This window comes from Xiphias gladius, chromosome 8, assembly GCF_016859285.1.
Source record: "Xiphias gladius isolate SHS-SW01 ecotype Sanya breed wild chromosome 8, ASM1685928v1, whole genome shotgun sequence".
Taxonomy (NCBI): Eukaryota; Metazoa; Chordata; class Actinopteri; order Istiophoriformes; family Xiphiidae; genus Xiphias; species Xiphias gladius.
Window position 1 is genome coordinate 13,064,930 of NC_053407.1, and position 21,042 is coordinate 13,085,971.

The following is a 21,042-nucleotide window of genomic DNA, read 5'->3' on the forward strand; positions in this document are numbered from 1 at the left end:
ATCAAGCATACGCGATAGTCCAGTCGGCTCCGAACGTGACGTATTTCCTGGAGAAAGGGGTTTGTGGCAGTTTGTTGTCATCTACATCCAGTTGTGAACCGTTACATTGGGTTGGCACGTTTTCCCTTATTTCCCCCCCCGTCCCTTTTTTTTAATCCGTATATTTAACTTTGCGTATGTAGATTAATGCCAGCACACTGTAGGCAGCAAACAAGGTATGTGAAATAGCTGAAACATTCAGGAGAAACCGTTAAAGAAATAACTGGGTGCGACGGTTGAAGTTAACTGGCAAAATATAGCCATGGTGGTGGTGATGGTGGTGGCGGCGGCGGCGGCAAGTTGGAGGCGGATGACAAGCGAGACGGGATAGTTGAATTCAGCACTTTTGGAGAAGGATGGGTGTGTGCGGAGAGTGGTATTGTTATTCGTCTTATTCATCGTCAGGTTAGACGTAAAGTTGAAAGTCAAGCCGCAGGAGAAAGGGGAGTCTCCGCCCGGAGGGACAAGGAAGAGGATGAGGAGGCATCGCGTCTCGTTCCTCGTTGGCATCTGACTACGCGAAGGTACGACTGACAACCGGTTGATTCTTTTTGTTGTAGAAAGCCACGAGTTAGACGTGTTCGTTCAGAAGCAGGGAGGGGAGCCGTAGCAGAGTGGGTGGGAACAATGGGAGTACTTGCGGAAAGCATGAAGGCTATTTTAGCATAAACTCTCTGCCAGCGCTGCCGGCTGCTCTCTCCAGTCTTCCCAGTCAGGTGGATCCTTCCCCCAGTCCGGATGAGAGGCTTTCTTAATCCAGTATAGGTGGACATTGTTTGTTGGCGAATACATGACTTAGCCCCGACAATTGACCAGCTTTGATCCGCAGCGCTTCCTCTCTGAAGTTTATTGTTGGTAAGATAACGGCATGTTTGTTGTATTGACAGCGTTGTTTTCTGCGACATGTCTCATTTGACTCCGTTAATTCAGAGTTTGGTCTTGCTTTCCTCCCTTCCCTGTGTCTCTCTTGCACACACACTTAACATTTTCTGCTTCTCTTACTTATTCACCGCTAAGCCTTGATAGGCTAAACCTCTCATCAAGTACTTTTGTCTGTGTGAGGTGGGAATTGCTGTAATAGATTTCTGTTAGGTCTGAAACTGTTTTGACCAAGCTACGCAGGATTCCTCTTCACACTTTCATCAGATATATACTCTGTGTGCCTATTTTAAGGAAAGCAAGGAGCGCTCTGTTTGAACCAACAAGCTGAGGAACTCCGCTTTAAGTGATCAAACTCATTCTGTCTTGTCCCCAGGTTGCTGTTATTTTTTTAAACCTCTAGTGCAGCTCCCACTGGGATCTCAACAAGGGAGGAAGTCAAGGTCACCAGCAATTGAGGCAAAACAGCACGGCTCTGAGCTTCCTGCACAGTCGGATTACACTACCTCACCACATCAAAGATTACCCTATAACCCAGTTTGGTGATAAAAGCTATTAAAAGTGTTGGTTCTGTGTTATGTTTATGTAGCCAGGAGAAGTTGGACTGAGTGGTGCACATACACAATCTGTCATAGACAATATTTTCCAGCTGTGTTGAGTCGTCACCAGCACTGGGTTTTTCTTCAGCTGGGAGCTCGTAGGAGCATACGTTTTTATAAGAGGTATAAAACAGGAATGCAGTGGAGGAGAAAGAGGTGGGAAGACAAACTTGTCAACAGTATAACTCATCTATAAACTAGGGCAGAGGGTGTTGTGGATGAGGGGAAGTTTGACACAGGGAACAATGCCAAGATTCAGGTGGCTGTTAAAAATGGGGTTGGACCTCCCTGTGGGCCATTACTTACAGAATTGATTCTTTCTCCCGGACACATTGCTGCTGCCCTTGAAAACATTTTATCAGACGTATCCATCTCGTAGCTCGTAGACAGTGAGAGCTAAGACGGATCAGGCTTTGGTGGTACTCAGTCATGGGGTTCTTGCCCACTTTACTGTTTATCTCAGATGATCGGCGTACAGCTCACTTCCAGCTGTGAAGCGCTGTCCTGACTGAGCACAACATGCCCGTGCAGTGCCTCTGTTTTTCCATTTGCACTGTAACCTGGATCAATTTTACCTCTCAGGACCGAAATCTTGGCTATCAGTGGTACTTCACAAATACAGCTCTCTCCTGTGCCTTAGTTTTCTATGAGAGGGCAGCCCAGAGCACATGGTGGGTGTTGATTTGGCTGGTGGGAAGCCTGAAATAGAGCTAGAGATCTGCATATGTTCTGTCACAGCTCTGTGTGCTTGTCATTACCAATGGAAACCGTCGGTTCATCCCCAACAGGAGTGGATCTGTTATTCTGTCGAATTCTGTTTTTCACATCTTTCCGGAGTGATACTAATGTATAGGAAGTTTAACTGATGGCACATGTTTGTCAGATATATTACATTTGCACTATTGGACATGTTCATGTAACCGTAGCCTGCTGCTGCTGTTCACTAAACTCTGGAACAGCTGGTGGTCAAGTGTTTTCCAGGTCATACACATTTTCCCGATGGGTAGGAAAATCAAATTGGCAACTTTCTGGTCTCAAGCCCAGTTCTCTAACTCAAAGTCTTCTCTTATACTACTGTACTTTACAAGAGATAGATCTAGATCTGGGCTGTTCCTGTAAAATCAAATGTCAGATGGTGTTTGATTCAGTGCCTTGATATCGATAATGTGGGGACATTATTCTACAAGTCTGTAGAATATCCAACAGTGTAGAGGCTGTTGCCCCAGGGCTTAATGATGATATCTTGACAATAATGAAAACACATTGCTGATTGATCTCCCGTCTTCTCAGTGTAGTTAAATAGTGAGGGGGCGTCAAAGGATAGGAATCATTCTGTGTTTAGTTTGTACAACACAGTCTTTTTGTGTTGGCCACTGAGCAGCTCCACTGGAGCAGTTGAGGGTGAAGTGCACTCCTCCACGGCACCTCAGCTGTCATTGCTGAGGAGAGGATTACTAGTTATAAATTTTCTAGACAGGATGTCTAAGCAAAGTGTTTTGAAAGGAACAACCTGTTGTTGTTGCTGCTGCTGTTCTGTTCCATGGTTGAGAAATTGTGTTATGTTTTTGTTTGTTTAGAAAAAACAGAAATTTTTGATCAAAATCTCTTGCCATTCTTATCACCATGAGATACTGAACTACATTTGGAGGTCTGTCAATTGCTTGAAACAGAAAGTGCTGAATGAATAATTCTAAACTGCCCATGTTATTTTAGCACACCACAGGTCACTTATCCTCCCCTGCATTTGCACTGGCTCACTCACTGAAAGTGTGCTATTAATCTCAAAAGAGGTTATCAATTGATTTTCTATTTTCATTGTAGTTTATATCCTAAAGTCTTAAATTCTCCTGTGGTTTGAAGTTTCATCTCAATTTTAGGCCTTTGATGTATATTGTAAGAGTAAGCAGCCTCTTGTTAACTCCTCTACAGGCTTTTGAGAGAAGGTGTTTTGGGTGTTATGTTATTATGTGCCTGTTAATTTCCAAAATGCTGTATACTGTCACTCCATCTATGCCTATCTCAGCCCTCTCAGTGACAGCAGACCCCCTGCCCCTTTTTTTATGACTCCAGCCTAGAATCTAATGAGCTTAAAAGAATTGCTCCACAGGAAGACTGACAGCCCCTGGTCATGTTTCCACCACCTCTCCTGCTGCGCTCAAATCACACCCACTTCTAAATGTATCTGTGAAAGCACAGATGTATTCGGTGAGCTTCTACTCTTAAAATAGTTTGCTCCTAGAAGCAAGCAATAACTGTATGGTTGAATGAAGGGTGAGGGCATCCTCTGCGTTGGTAAAAAGTTCTGAAATGTTTCCCTGTTTTTGGAGAAATAGATTTTAAGGGAGAACAAAAGGCAAGAAATAGCTTACCTTCAAACCAGCTGCCTTGCTAAGCTTCAAACTGCCCACTGCCAATAGGCATTCTTTCAATTAGAGTTAGTGGGTTTTATTTTCCAAGTCCTCAAAAAAGGGCAAGACAGGACCCATATCCCCTGTGTAAAAAATCAATGTTGATGCACTTCACTAAAATTGGAACCTCTTGAAAGGATATTCTTTTGTGAGATGTTTAACATGGTCCAAGCTTAAGCAATTGTGGCAAACGTCGAAAGGCTAAGATGTTCTTAGTCCTTTTTTAGGTCTGTAGGCTAAGACCATCTTAAGATATACTGTACTTTGACAAAACATGTCGTCATATCCCCAGAGTGTTCCCTAGTATGACTGGACTGTCTTTGCTGTCGTGTGCCTTATTTTCGCTATTTTCAATTGTTACTAGGTGCCATCTATTTTATCAGACTGCTTTTAGACACTTCCACCTACTGCCAAAATAATCACCACTTAATTGGAATGCACTGCGAAAGTACATTCTTTTTTTTTTCGCATTTAATGCCTATGAGTCTAAACACACTCAGCCACCGTCAGTGGAACAGTCTGCTCTACTGCAAGTTTGCCTTACCTTGCAGAAGTCCCATTGATTTTCAAAAGTCCGTTAACAAGACTGAAAGTCTCAAGCCACAAAGCAGCCCCTAAAGACTGCAATCTTCATTACACTCCAAAATTCGAAATTATTTGATAGAATGAACACCACACTGATGATTTAGCTATTCTAAGAGCCTTAAAGGAATGGGGCAAAAAAATATTAATTTGTGCATAGAGTGGCCATAGAGGCAAGACCACATGGTCATTATAAAGCATTTATCTCCTTTGGAGCCAGTGCTGCTGAGCAAAGATCATGACAATCTGCTTACTAGATCATGAGATGTGAGCACAATTGACAGTATGATGTAAGGTCGAAGCAAGAGAAAATATCACTGAGCGCTTAAAATAAATGTATCATCTTTTAGGGAGCATGAATATGCTCAGTTATTTTTATTGCAGTTTGGCCATTGGGACGAATATATTCAGGCCTACCTTTGGCCTGGTTGTGGTGGCAGTGGAAAGGGCAGACGGTCACCAAAACATGAGTCATCCTCTGGGAACCATTAATATCCTGTTTTTTATTCTAAAGTTGACAATTTGACCTTAGAGGAAAACTCAACTTGAACTGACAGCTAGATTTTGATATTTCTGGTCTAAGAGTAAACATTACGGCCTAATAGTGATAGTAGATGAAATATGTTGGAAGTTGACCAAAACTCTATTGAACTGAACACCTGTGGGAGAGTTTGGGTGTGTTAGACACCACCATCCATCAGAGTTCAAGTCTTTGCCAAGGCACATTGATTGTAGCAGCTCGTGGTGTCGTAACACCTTACTGGGGCACTTATTTTTCCTTTTTTCACCATGTGGAGATAGTAGCTGTCAAGATGTATGCTCTGGACTCGAGTGTTGGACAGAGAGACGAACCGACTCACCAAAAAAGAAAGAAAGATAAATAAATAAATAAATAAAAACAATAAAAATTAAAATAAAAAATAAAAAATATATATATATAATAAAAAAATATACATACACGCACACACACTGACTAGAACATCCTGCCATGGCAATGACAATAACAACCAGTCCATGGGCTCAGCTGTTTTCGCCCACCCTACAGCCCTTTCTGTACCTGTAAAGAGTGTTTATATCGGAAATCAAATTTCTTTGAATTTTTAAAACTCCTAGGAAAAAAGCAGCAAAGTCATAAGTGAACACAACAGACTTTGATTTGTTTAATTCACAATGGCTAAGATGGGGCACCTGCAGTAGCTCCTATTTCTTTCGGTGTATCAGAGATTGACTCACTGAATGGCACCATGATGCCACATTGGGGGACTGGGATCAGCAGTGGGACTGGACTGGCATTTAGACCTGCATGCCCTCCCTCCTCTTCATCTTTCTCAGGGTGAACTGATATACTTAGCAGATTCCCACACCCTATCATCTTTTTTGTCACTAAGAGTCGGTTAATTTACCACAAAGCATTCCTTTTTATATGTGATTTATAGACTCCTTTCCTACAACTCAAAGAGCTACAAAGGTCCGCAGAATTTTCCAGTCTGAACAGGCTTATCCTAATGGTCCTCTTTATCCCGCTTGTTCATTTACTATTCGATGAAAATATGTTGAACAGTACTTTTTCATGCCTAATAAGTAGTTGGATGAATTAAAATTTTGGAACATGCTTAAATTAAGAGCAGTGTCCGAGCAAGAGTTTAAATATCCTCTCCCTCAGACGCCTTGCCTCTCTAGTTGCAACACCTAGCTGTGTACTGGTTTTCTTGGAGCTCATCCTGTATTGCAGCAACATGCCTACTGTATATCATTATCATACATTTCCATTTCAGGTCTGAAAAAGATGAGGGAGGGTTGAAAAATAATTCCATTTTTGGGAGAGCCCTTCTCTGTATTGACCTAATATTTATGCTTTTCACATTTATTAAGATGTGTTTTTTTCCTGACTTTGACAGTGGACAGTGAGCTAAGTATGATGCATGATAAGATCTGTGGGTGTGCTGTTTATTTTTGCTGCAGTTTTGGGTTTGTTTTCTGAATGGTATGAGCAGTCGGTAATCTAGGCCCAAGAGTGACCCAGTTAAGAAGGCCATGTTTGTGTTAATAGCTGGCCCTTTCCTCTCATCTCTAGGCCACTGTGCTTCTTTGCTGCTGTAAGGTAGAGCAGCCCCGCTCTGCCTTGGAAGCAGTGACAAACAAACGGATCGACTGCCCTGTGAAGTGTTCTTCTTTTCATGGATGCCAGAGTGGCCCTGCTGCACTTATGGACAGTCCTTGTCCCCCTGACAGCGGAACTGAAGTGGATTGATGCTGCAGAGGTCTACACCAACACTTGGGCTGTCCAGATCAATGGGGGGCCAGAGGAGGCTGACCGCATCGCCAGGGAACATGGTTTCATCAACCTCGGCAATGTAAGTTCTGCTTACAGTATACTGTGTGTGTGTGTGTGTGTGTGTGTGTGTGTGTGTGTGTGTGTGTGTGTGTGTGTGTGTGTGTGTGTGTGTGTGTGTGTGTGTGTGTGTGTGTGTGTGTGTGTGTGTGTGCTTGCACGAGCTGCTCTCATATTTAATAATCACCTATATCACTTCATTTGAGACTGTATCCATTTACAGCTTTGGCTTACAGGATAACATCATTGTTACAGAGTTGTTGTACATCAAAGGCAAGCACCAGAGAGCCTGACACGACACCTCCAGGCATTCCTGTTTCTGCAACAGTTTGCAAAAGGGTGGCCTCCTCCATTTCTTAAGCTTAAGTGGGGCATGCATGATTTCCCAACACACTGGCAGGCAGTTATGTTTACAGAGTAGTGTTAGAAATAGGAATAATGGGCATTTATTTTAGGGTTTAAAGAAAGGTGTTATATTTAATTTTAATGTTGGTAGTTAAATGTTATTGCTAAAACTTTAGGTTCTTGTTTTTGGGGATAGCCAAGTCATTTTAATTTATTGAGCTGTTGTTACACACAGATGCAGATACGGTAAAGAAAAACAATTGTCAGAAAAGTTGAAGAATAGCGGTGGTGGGGGGAGAAGTAGTGACTTATTGTTCTTTCAGTGGTGTGTTAGGTCCCTTGAATATCAAAATGCTCCCAAGACTAACTTTTTCCATATTTGTGCTCAGCAGTTGACAGAGAGTAGCTATTTGGTCCCCTCTTCCCGTGTTGCTCCACTTCAGACTTAACTTCATTTGCATACGTCTTTGTGGAGTGCTACACACGCCACTGAACAGCCCTCTGGATTACTTTATAGGAACATGCGTAGGAGGTTCAGCATATTCCCACCCCACTTCTCCCCATCTCAAATAAAGAGGATTTTCTAAAGGAGAAGTTTGTAAAATTAATTCGGGCTTATCTTTGCTGTCTTTATTTTGTCAAAGATAGAGCTTGGTCTGGAGTGCAAATCCAGATGTTTTTAGTCTCCCTGTTATCATACAGGATCCCAGTATCAAACAGTTGTCACATGGATTTACAACAATCTGTGTGTCATTATTAAATGCACTTTATTGTCCACCCCATTATATTAAATTGTATCCATGTGACTTAACATTGAATTTATCTAAGGGGCTTATGTTCTGCTTGAATCTGGAGTTTATTTAGTATTTATTTGGACAGCTGCAGTTGTTCCAACAGTCTAAAACTAGTGTACTACAGACTGAAAGAAAACTTACATTAAGTATATTGGACCCTAACAGACTTCACTCTTAATTGCTTATGTGAATTCTAGATAGAGAATCAATATCTAGACTTAGTGAATTGGTTTAAATGAAATGTTCAATATTCTGCCCACAGAACACACATACATACTCTAGAAAATCACCCAGGGGGTCAGGGACACAGTGCTATGGAGCAAAAAAAGTATCTCATCCTCCCATCGAGGCAGTTCTTCTTTCTCTCATATTCCCTATGTGATCACCTTCCCAAAAAACTTTTGCTTTCTTTCTCCTGTTTATCTCTCCTTCCCTCATTTCACCCAACCACAAAGACATTTCCAGCCTCTACTCTGCCTGTTAAACCACTAGATTAACAGGGAGATGTACAGCTTAATATTTCCCTTCTGTTTATTAGTGATTGTGTCAGAGGAGAAGAGCTGGAGGTAGGCACAGGAAAGAGTCCTCTAAGACGGCTGTCTGTTACTGAATCTCTGATGCCATATGCCAGTTTGTCATTTTAGTGCACGTGACATTAAGCTGCTCAGGTCCCAGAGCACGAAAGAGCTTTGTAGCCCCATTTCACAAAGTGGGCCCTAAAAAAAACCCACTCACCTTACCCCAGCCAACCAACACTTTTTTTTTTCTGTGGTTCTGGGTTGCATTACACCGTAGCTCACAAAATGTCTGTCTCCTTTACAGTTATTTTTAGCTGAAGAAATGCAATAGTAGAGCTTTTTTTTTTGCAGTTTTGATGTTAGAAGCAGATATTCCAACAGAGGATATGGACGTCCACAAATTTAGAGAGGTTGAAGATGTATAATAAAACAAGAGTAGGAAAGAGAGTTGAAAGAATTGCGATAATTGACCCATTCCCATTGGAAAAATACGAAAAGAGTAGAGAGTGACATGGTGATAGCAGGATGTGTGTGAGAACATGTGGGAGAAAATAGCAAAAAAAAAAAAAAAAAAAGGAGGATAGCTAATGGAGTGTGGTATTACGAAAAGCATGAGTGTTGGACAACTGGAAGGGTGAAATTTAGTATTATCCACTGTGTGGAATAAGATTTTGTGGGAGTACATCCTCAGTCATTGTTTAACAGAGGCACCCAAATAAGTTTTATTTTAGTCTGTAGTCCCTGAGTGGGTGCGTTGAGAGCGTGATCATCCACAGAATATGTCAAGTGTGCGCGCTCTGAAAGTACAGTGTTGGGATATGTGAGGGTTTGGGTTAGGCAAGGCTTTGTAGGGCTGGGGGCTTAGAAGGGAAACAGCTTAGTCATTTTTCCATCATCCTTAGTGGCTGTTCTACAGGGCACTTGAAGAGAACAAGGAGGCTGATGTATAATTGGGAGGTAATGGGATTTTTATCACTAATGTGATTACAGGATCATCACATAACTGATTATTTGTTCACTGCAGTGCTCCGAGATGCCTTATTTTCTTGGTGCGTCTTTATGTATTTTCAGATTCACTCATTATGTTTCAGCTTAATTTTCCTTAAGTGGGTGTGAGAGCAAGAAAGCACGCTCGTGTGCGACATTTACGCTTAAAAACCTGCTGTGTTCAACAGTGGGTTTTTAAGCTTAAATGTCATTGAGACTTCCCAGTGTGCATTGGTATTTTACAAGTTGACACAGAGCATTGTTATATTTGTTTCTCTGTAATATGTTAATATGTGTGTGTGTTTTTTTGTTTTTTCTTTTCCCCCAATAATGGTTTTGTGTCTGCGTGGGAGTTCCAGACCAGGGTTTAGAGCTAAATGTCATGTTGTGTTCTTGGTGAGCCGAGTCAGAATCATTGTTTTTATGAGGATGGGCAGGTTCTGTGGGTGTTGACAGACTGAATCAGCCCGCTCTGTGGAGTAGACGTCTAATACTAGAGCCTCTCTCTTCACCAGATTGTCTTTCTACCTCTCTCCCTGCATCTCTCCATCTGGGTCTCTTGGTCTCTTTCTATTTATAGGTAATTTGCTCGAAACGTAGCTATAGTGTAATCTGAAATAAACAACTTGTAGGTTTTGTTATCCAGCTTCCCACTGTCTGCTCCACCAATCGAGGCCCTCTTCAAAAACTGCAGGAAAACACTCCACTGGCTCTTGTCTTGCAAAGGTCATTTCCAGGTAGTGAGAAAATGTTTGATTGCAGTCACCTTGTGTCAGCTGATTTTACTATAATGTTCCTTAAAAATCCAATATTCCTGCTGCAGTTTTGCATTCTTTCAGACCTCTGTTTTCCAATTTCATAACACCACAGCCCTAAATACACACAAACGCACACCTGCTCTGTGCTAGGTGGAATGTAATGTGCTCCAAGGCCTTTGTCCATTATGCTGCACACGGTACCCTGCCAACTGTGTGATGCACCAGCCCGCTAGCCAGATCTCTCTTGTTGCTCCCTCTCTTTCTCAATTCAATTCGATTTAAAATGAGCTGTATTGGCAGGAAATGTAGCAAAATAAATACATGAAAACATCTCACTCTCACTCACTCTTTTTCTCTCTCTGGTCTAATGCTCTGTTGGCTGTGTGAGACAGTCACAACACGTCAGGACTGAGTCCATGTTTTATTGCTTAAGGAATGACAGTGATGGTTTTAAGAATGTACAAGGGCACTTTGCTCTTTGGGTGAGAAGATTTTGATTATTTTGTATTTGAATCTGATTTGTACAGTGAGCTCTGTCAGACAGGCAGATTATATCAGACAGCGTCACTGCTTTTATCCTGCTTTCATTTGCCTTGAGTACAATTGGGAGGCATGGGTGTTTGTGTGTGTGTGTGCTCATTTGTGGACTAGCTGTCCTCATTTTAAGGTATAGTTTCTTAAAAAGAAACATCAAAAGTATCTCTCTCTCTCTCTCTCTCTCTCTCTCTCTCTCTCTCTCATTCTCTCTCACCCTTGTTCTCCATCTCAGTCTTTACCTGTTGTTTCCTCTCCAGTGCATACCTGTTCTGAGATGTTCATATCTCCACACTTCAACACTCTAGTTTCACTCATAAACCCATACTACACTGTTCTGCAGCATGCAGTCAGGCACTGCCTGTACCTGCAGTATTTGTTGTCTTCTATTTCCCCAAGGACTTTGAAGGGAATATAAGCAGTGCCTTTCCAAATAAAAGTTGTGAAGTTTCACCATTGCCACTAACGAATCCCAATAGAGCACGTCTACGAATGTGTTAATATATTCTAATGGTACCAAGAGGTTATTATAAGAAAGAGTAAGATTCTCTCTCAGCAGAAACTAGAGCTTTTTTTTTCTCTCTATTACACTGTTGTCCCAAGTCATTTTCAGAATGATTGTTTGTCTTTTTTCTTTTTTATCTTTATTTACTAAGAAGTATTTTGGTCACCGCAATAATTATCCAATTTGGAAGGCTGAAAATTAGCTTTTTTATTTATTCTTTTTAGATCATGCTGAATTAATCAGTCTCATAGCCTCTGCTCCTCACCAGCATTCATATTCAAATTTAGATTTTACCGGTTTGGCATGGGTGTCAAGACAGTTAAAGCAAATGTTTGCTATCTTTTAACTTATGTCATTGCTGTCACCAAAATGGATATGTTAATGACAAATCTGACAAAATCAACAAAAAGTTTTCGGTCGCTTATGTATACCACATATACCCATTAAGTGTAACACTTAACTTTATGTATTTATAAATGTTCTATTGTATTTTGGATGTGTTTAACTTTCTGCTTAAGTGAAGCTAAAAAATGTACAACAAGCAGTACTCACTCTTAGTGTGTTTACATTTTCAGCTTGTTGGGTTATACTATTAGGGTGTTCGTTATTAATTTAAAATATTCATATTCATATAGATTGATTAACAAACATTGGCCTAATTTATTTCTGCTCTAGCAGTACCATTTCCTACCCAACATCATTAAGCAGCATGAAATGAGTTTCCAAAACCACACAAATTTCAAGATCCCCCACTTCAGTCAAAAATATCATCTTTTTTCTTTCTTATCTCCTGTTTTCTTGCTCTCTTTCCCTTTTCTCTCCCTGTTTTTTCCAGTCCAACTGAAAGAGATGTTTCTCCTTTCTACTGTGTGTCCGGTAGCTTAAGGCTGTAACTATTCATCGCATGCGTACACCAGCATCCATAAAGCTTGGACAAAATTGCTCTGGAAAGAGCAGCATCCCAACAGCATCCCAAGCATAATTTGTGCTACCACACAAGTGAATTTGAATCACATAATACTTGAAATGTTAGTGAAATTGAATGGTCATTTTAGTCAGAACCTGTATTTTGTCATTGCAATCAGTGTGTTAAAAAGCTCGGCTGCAGAGCCCTTTGTTGGAAAATCAATAGTATGAATGTACATATATGAAAAGACTGAACAGATCTCTCTTCTGTAATAGCTTGATTATTTTTACACCCAGACGCTAGGTGCTCATTCTGAAGTCTTTTCAATGAATTTCAATTAGCGGATTTGAAAGACTGACCAGAGGTTGTAAATCTGTAAATAGGGTGCGCGGGCCCGACACGCGCACACAACATTCAGTTTCCTTTACAGCAAAAAAATGTGTCAGAAGTTTCTCAAATTAATTTTTCTTATGACGAATGAATGTAAACAAAGCATTGTTTTTAAAATAAAATACATTCAGTATCAAAAACAAATAATTAATTAAAATATCAAAATATATAATGTAATTTCTTACTAATTTCCCATTTTTTGGAGCTCATAAAATACTGCCTGCTCTTTTCTCAGTCTGTGTGTCTGTCCATGTATTTATGTGCACGTTTGTTTTTGCAATGGTTAGTTATCTTAGGGTTTGGTTCAACCTTCTGCTCCCGCTCACTACCTCACAGCCCATCTCTAAAGCCCTAGTGACTGTCTGCCTGCTGGCACACCAATCAACAGCCTGTTCTGGCATTAGGTTGCCATGGAGAGAATTGCCAGCATATTATTTCCAGCAGATTGACTCTAGTGTTTGGGGGGGGGGGGTCATTTTTTTCTTGGCACTACAATTCCATGCGTTGTTCTAGATCTTAGAGCCGCTCTGTATTCAAAAAAGTAGTCCACTTCCTGCTTCTGTTTGTTCTAGATATTGAGATTTAAATGAGACTCTTAGAAAGTGAATGCTCCTTTTTGTAAACTTGTCTTCCTGTGTTTACTTTTACCTTTCCCTCTTGAATATGTAGTCATCACTAAATACTTTAAGTATGTAATATCTACTGACATTTTGCACACAGCTTTATTCCTTTTCTTTTGTTACAGGTCTTTGAGGTATTTTATGCCTTCATCATCCTCTTGCTACCATAATATCCTATAAAATCCACTGGGATTTGTTGCTCTGCAATCTTTTAATTTCCCTTTGTGGACCTTTGCCATTTTTACCCCTTATCCTCTTTAATGTCTTCCTTTCTTAAAACTCTCAATATGTGCAGGTTGTTTGCAGGTCTGGTCTCCAATTAGATTCAGTTCTTCTCCCTCTTCTTTCCTCTGTGCTCTCTTTCCCCTCTTAAAGTTGTCCTCTCCTCGCTGTCTTCTTCCACTTTATTTCAGTGTTTACTGATCTGAGTGAAGTGCACCTCCTTGTCCCAGAGCTGTCTCTCATTTAAATGCACCACTTCATTACATGGAGCCTGCAGCCACAGACCTTTTAGTTGTTTCCAAAAATGTCTCCTAAAAATGGGTCGGTGCGGTGCCAGAGATCTACAGAAATCATTACTCAAAAGGTACTCAAAACTGTGTTTTATAACTAAAGAATCTTTGACCTATAAAATCCTGATTGTAGTTCTGCATGCTGCTAACAGCACATTGATAACAAGTTTGCAGTCAGGTTTTGAACTGAAAGACAAGGAAAGAGCAATGTTGTTTTAGTGTAAATTCTGGCTGGATGACTCTAAGAACAGACAGTATAGATCAAGTGAGTGGAAAAGGCTTAAGTCTATCAGACTGCTCTCCGTTCCTCTGAGATATGGAGCCAGCCATCCCTGTGAATTGTCCGCCTTCATTCGAGTCTCTTTTCTTCAGGGAGGCCTTTTTTGAGACTAAACACATTCATAATCTGCCCATTATTGACTTAGGAGGACTCTGAGTAAATTGAAGATGGAACTTTCTTTTTATAAGGCATCGACTTTTGTTCACAGGGAAGAATGTAGCAACATTATAATTCAGCCTCAGCTTCAGCCAAAATACCCACCACTTTTGCTAGTTTGTATTCTTCTTTGGCTACAATAACTTCACTCCCATGGCTCTCCACTGTTACATATATTTGAGTTTTTTTGTACGGTGCAGTGTAAACTTCATATTGTCGTGACTCGGGACTAGGTGAAAATACCACTGTGATGTGCAAGCAAAGTTAGGGATTGTTGTATGTGTATTGTTTGCATGCACATCTGTTCGTTCACTGGTGTGTTTTATTTACCCATTTATGTCATTTATGTCACTGTTTATGACTACAATAATGTATTTGTAGTTGTGGGCCCTTTAAATTAAGAATTAAAAAGTAGAGGTAGACCAATTAATCGGGTTGGCCGATTAATCAGCGCCAATAGGATTTTTTCTAAGTTCGAAACGTCGGAACTTTGGCCGATGGCTGCACTGCCTCTACTGGCCACAGGGAGATTTACATCACCTTTTTCTATGACGACTCCATTCACAAAGTCAAGGTAATGTCATTGTGACTTGAGATCATTTATATTTAAATGGAAGTTAACCTTATATTACACAGCTTATTCATAAATTCTGAGCATGACAAGGTTGTTGGGTATAGTATGGCATTAATAATGTATTAGACTGAAGATAACTGCTGGTCTGCTGAAAGCATACTGTCTCTGTTATGCCAGCAAACATGGTCGGTAGAATTTGGCTAGTCATAAGTGCAAGCCTAGCATAGTTATTGGCCAATGGCTATATTTGATCATTTTAGGGTCATTCTTGCTCAAAATATCTGTGCGCATGTGATTAACTCCTGATAATAATCTAAACAACTTTTATAGACCCCATAAAATGGCACTCGTACTTAATGAGACCTGGAGATGGGGAAAGCGGTAGCACTTACTCAGTGCGCTGCCATAAATGTGCACCGGACTTTAAATTATGTTTTTGAATGTAGACTACATCAGAGATAATTTTTTCAGAACGCAATCCTCCACTCCTTAAAAAAACCTTCAACGCATTATTGTAGCAATAGGGTTAGAAAATGTAGGCTAAACCTTTGCAGTCCCAGGGTAAACACTGGAACAACTGATTTTACAGCAAGGCTGACAAATGGCATTCATGTTATATCTGACCCATTTTCAGTTTATTTCTCCCCACAAAAGTTATCTCTCAAATATGTAATGCAACAGTATCAGCTCTTTGTCCACAATACAACATAGGCAGACAGGCAGAAAAAGAAACTATTCAATTGTTAGTTTACTTAACAGTTTGGCATCCTCTCCTCCAAATAAGCCAGCCGCCTATCCATTCACGAAATGAAATCGCATACTTTAGGATCCACCTTACCCTGGGAATATACACGAACATTAATGGCTTCTAAGAGTGATAATAGAAACTCCAACAGATGTCACGGTTATAAAGGGGTAATTCAATTTTTAAATAAGCTTATGGTAGCCTCTTTGTTGTTACTCAAGTTGTGTCTGCTGATTTATATAGTGTTTCTGCATTCTTCCCCAAATATAGGCCTAATTACCTAGAGAGCTTCTGTGATGATAACATTTGTTTCTAACTTTAGGAAACTGAACTTAATCTGAAAGTTTTTTTTTCATTGAACAGCAATCTTAAGAAAAACACTGCAGTATAATTTCCCCCCATATTAAATTGCAACTTAAATCATTCATGTAGACTTTAATAGATATTGAATACATAATAAAATATAGCTAATAGCTATGTTTTTAATATATTTTTATCTATTTAATATATTTTAAGCTGTTAGCTATATTGAATTAAATGACAATTTTTCTCTTTTTTTACATTAAAGATGTATTTATTTCATTATTTAGGTATTTATTACTTTGACTTAGATGTTCATTTCGACAGTTATCCAATTTTCTAATAAAATTGTCTTTCATGGGGTGGGGGCAGATGTCAGTCAACTAATCGGCTTTTTCTTGCTCCAAACCATTATTATTATATTGCCCTTTGGAATTCCACTATTGGCTGACCTCTAGTGCAAGCAACTAAACACTAAATAAGAGTCCGGCAACAACTGATCAGTTCTCTGTGGTATCATACTGTGCCTTCTTTCATTACCAACAGACAGGTTTTAGGCTACAGTTCAAAGAAGAAAATTTAATTGCTAGCAGGGCTTTTGGACTGTTTGTTTATCTGTCAGGGTTTTTGGTTTTGTTTTTGTTTTATTGGCATCAGTTTGAACTTAAAAAGTACGTGATCATACACTCCTTTTTACCAGACTTGTATATAGAGTTATATTCTGTCAATATGAGAATGTGATAATACCCATTCAATATTTCTTTTTTTACATTACAATTGATCCAGATTTCTAATGTGAATAACAATATATATTTTTTCATGATCTTGTGAGTCATGTGTAGGGATCCTGCATGTCAAGCTACTGAGGAGCTCTACCTATTTCTGATTTTACACTGAAGACTATCTCTTCCTGTCTATGATTTCATCACCACATATGTAATATTCAAGTCAGTGAAAATAATGCTAATTCAATGCAATTCAACAGAAGAGCCTGATAACAAGTAGCAATTTATAATGCTTATAATCCTGGTGTTGTGTTGAAACTGTGTCAGATGGGTGTGGAGGTTTTAGTTTGTGTTGTTGATTTAAACAGGTAGGGTTTGACAGCGTTACCTTTACAAATTTGTCCTCAAAGCTCATCACGCTGCTGAATCAACTGAAAATCACCATTTTAAGTTTCAAAAAGGTAGCACTTGTTTTCGGGCTATTAAATTACTTGAGAGCACAGTTTATTATATTATTTCTACCTACTGTTTGTGTTTGTTAGTTCTCTTCACTGAGAAGGGTCCTTGGAGAAAAGCTGTACAAGTGAGCAGACTATCACCGGTTTAGATCAGACGTAATATATGTGTGTGTGTGTAGGTCTTGTGTTTGACATTATTTATACAAATCCTTGTCTGTTGCGCATTTGAACTAGTTATATTTGTAAATATAACTGTGAGGTTGTTAGCCTGTGCATGCAGCACTTAGGTGTACATTACAGAATAATTTGTATAACAGTCAACGACAGCACAGACCAGTCAGGTAGTGGTAGTAGGCTGCATTACATTCAGTCAGAGACAATATGTTTTGCTGCGGTGGCTCAGGCTTATGAACCCATCCCGTCAGACTGTCTGCAGACATTTACAGTATCACTGTGAAACGAGAAGCACTACCTCTGAAATGCTCTGTAGGTGTGTAATTATTTATTTGTTGCACCGATATATCAGTTATAAATTATGCCAATTCAATGCATCGATACGCTAAAAGAAAATTCAATTTCAAATTCAATTCAAACAATTTGAAGTGCAATAATGAAATTGAAATGAAACTACTCACTCCGTTGCCAGGATTGAGCAGTGAAACCTGGCATGGTCAATGCTACGGCCGTTACTTTTGCCACTGTTACTGCCACAGTCAGAAACATAAATGTTAAGACTACTAGTGTTAACTTCACTACTACTACAGATACTGCTGCCACTGTCACGACTACAAGTAATATTACTGCTCAGAGTAAAATGTGTGCTCCACATTGTTTAGGCAATCATTTCTTAAATGTGGGCCATTGTTAACTGTTAAATGCTCATTTTTTAATCAGAATAAAAGAAACAGTTTGGGTTTATCTTTACTAAATCAATTTTTTTTTCCCCCAAAGTTGAAGTGAATCACATCGAGAAAGGAAAAATTATGATAATCCCTCTTGAGGCAAAATGCCAAGTTTAATAATTAAATTAAATAGCTTTCAAGCCAGCAATCCACGCACCTATTGTACTAAGCATTTTTTCAATTCTAAAAAAAGCTTCTCTTTCCCTGCATCTCTACTGTAGAGCTTTGGAGCTCATTCCTTATCTTGCCCACAGGTACGAAAAAAAAAAAAAGGCTATGCACAGACCTTGAATCAGCCTTGGGCTCTCCACATGGGGATAACCTCCAAGCATTCTACATGCCAACATCAGGACTTTTCAGGCAACGCGGGCTAAGAGCTAGCTTATCCATTGCAGCATAGTCACTCTCAATGACGTACTTCCAGTTTAACTTGTACCTACGCTGTGGCTGAGTCACTACTCAGCCATGTTTTTTTTCCCCACTGTTACCATAGTAAAATCAGATGACATTTCCTTTCCCCTCCTTTTCTTTTTTCCTGTGATAATTTCAATCCTGGCTCTGAGAAAATATTATTAGAAATGCAATATGTGGGGGTATCAAGAAGGTTAGAAATTGAAATAACAATTAGAAATTAAACAGTACAGTTATTGTTGAGGGGGAAATTGTTACCCAGAGGTGCGAGTGAAAGATCAGATTACCGCTCAGCCAGTATTACATGTTGCTGGGAGAACCCTGCAACACCTCCTTGTATCCCAGCTCCACTAAAACATGTAACAGCAAAGAGCGTTCAATCTGAAGCCTACAAGTGTACAAACAATAAGTAATTTGACTGTGACTGAGCACACGAGACAAGTTATGAAGAGGTTATTAGTTATTTTCTGCTGCATGCCCAGATTCTGTCGTCTATCATGAAATTTCTCATATCTCTATATAACTCACAATGGTATCTTTTATTTGATGTTTCAGCATTTGATTTTCTTTGTTGAATTTCATATCCTGATTGGATGCCACTATAATGCCTTGGATTTTTTCTCATTATTTTTTTAACGTGCAACCAGTAAATTTTGGCATGAATATTTTAAGATCCCATGAAATGTAAATCATAGCTCGATACACAGAATTAATTTCGATAAGAGGGAGTTATGGGCAGACTTTCAACAGGGGTACATGGTTGAATGTCTGCGCTGTATTTATAAAAATGTGAGTTTTCTTAGTTTTCTTTTAATTTGAGGAGATATTGATTAAAACCCCACCAGCAGTGATGAAATATTGTAGTTAAATAAATGTATTATGCCCATGGTTTCAAAAACTTTCTGGGAGCCCTGGCTAAGGATTGAAGCTAGTGTGCTAATACTATATACTGACAAAAAATATGCATACACATTGTCTTGGAAACCCTTTCATGGCGCATGCCCATCAAGCTCAGTGGATGACACAAGTTGTCAGCTCAACTGCGATTCATCAGAGTGTCAAATGAGTCATTGAACTTTACAATTACTTAACAACAAAAATGGGTTAACATGTCACAGAGCGTTTAATTAATGCATTTCCACTACTTGTGTTATTTCTGATTTTTGACACCTGTGATGTTCCACAAGAGACTGGTGCATCAATCAAGGACCAGCATGCCATCTTTTTTTTTTTTTTTTTTAATCTTACTTCAGGGGGACTTAAATGTTAGCAAAGCAAAACATCGTTGAGAGTCACTGAACATTACTTTTCTCTGGGAGCATACAAATGACCTCCTCCCATGTTCTGCTGTGTCTCAGGGATTGTGGGATGGAGATTTAATGTTTTCATTTTTCATTAATAAGTACAAGACAAATTATCAGCACCTGTGACTGTGGTCCATGAGCTCTTGTTTTTCCTTTCTTTTTCCCCTTACCCTAAAGAAAAGTCTGACATGCTCATATGATGCCAGAGAAAGTTGAGCAGAGCAATGTGTAGTTTTTGCTGTTTTAAAGGTAAAAATATGACCTTTTTAAAAAAAAGCAGAATGGACAGGTAAAAGGTCTGTGAGACTGAAGATATCAGGCTCCCTTCTGAAGCATGACACTTGGTCAATTGCTGGCTGATGTGATTTAGCGAGAGACAAGACAGAGAGTGATAGTGAAATAACAAAGCAGCTCGGCCTCCCTGACTCAGGTACTGTTGGTGATAGGTGGTAGCTTCTTCCTGAGGTTTAAAGAGAGTTGGTGGATTAGTTTTTCATCAATAACTGTTTACATTTAACAGTGGCTGCTGTCACATCATATATTATTTATATAAAAGTTATAAGCATGAGTTACCATTTGTGGCTACAACAGACAAAGATAGACCTTTATATCTTGTTTATATATATATAGACTTACATAACATACATACAGAATAAAGTGACTATAAAATGTATGGATTTTTTTTTATCAGAATCTGAACATTTGTGTAATTAGTAGCTAATGATCCATGTGGAGCCATTAGAGAGTCCTTATGTATGGGTGGATGGGTTGCGTGGGTGCTATCATGCAGCTCTTCAGCCAGAGATAGGAATTGTGTGTAGTAGCCAGATCATTCTCAGCCTGAATAATGTAGAAAAAGGGAGCCTGCCATGTGGTAAGAATACTGTTCACAGCAGAGGATGAAAGCAGAATACTTTCACAGCATTCGCTCCATTTTTATTCTCTCTTTAGAATCCTTTGTGGACAAAGACCGAGAGCGGGGCCGCATGAGCAGTCCTCTCTAAAATTTAAACGATGCAGGAGGTTCTTCACATTGTATTCTCTATAATAAAACTGACATTAAAGAATGAAACAGTTGACCCAGAACATAGCAGGGGCTTTTCGTTCAAATGATGCGTACAACTTTCTGGCTCTTAGCTCTTGATAAAGAGTTTGTCTCAGATGTACAGTAATTTAAGATGAAACCTTAGAAAAAGGCCTTTGAAGGGCTAGTTTATCAAATGCAGCACCTTCTGTCAATATTCACGTGAAGCCTTTGGCCCATGGTGCTCATCCCATGTGACTCAACCCTTCTTTCTCCTCTGCACAGGAAGCCAACTAAAACATACCTTTATCTCAGACTATTTCCTTAACTCTGATATAGACAGACAATTTCCACACATTTGATTAATGCTTATATCCCAGAGACTGGACAAGCAGGATTATTAATATATACAGTAATACTGGATCATGCTGAGGAGTAATGAACCCACTGCTTA

The 21,042-nt window shown here is 39.5% G+C and overlaps 1 protein-coding gene across 3 annotated transcripts in view; it reads left to right on the forward strand.

The window, feature by feature from the left end:
• The first annotated feature begins 86 nt into the window (after positions 1 to 86).
• furinb (furin (paired basic amino acid cleaving enzyme) b) overlaps positions 87 to 21,042 on the forward strand; it is a 76,163-nt gene continuing 55,207 nt past the window's right edge. Inside the window, exons 1-3 of one of the 3 annotated variants that reach the window (XM_040132946.1) lie at positions 87 to 563; positions 743 to 894; positions 6,582 to 6,861. In XM_040132946.1, the coding sequence (XP_039988880.1) occupies positions 6,685 to 6,861 (177 nt within the window). In that variant the 5' untranslated portion in view covers positions 87 to 563; positions 743 to 894; positions 6,582 to 6,684. The remainder of the gene's footprint in view (positions 564 to 742; positions 895 to 6,581; positions 6,862 to 21,042) is intronic. The other 2 variants (XM_040132947.1, XM_040132948.1) reach the window with 2 other exon arrangements.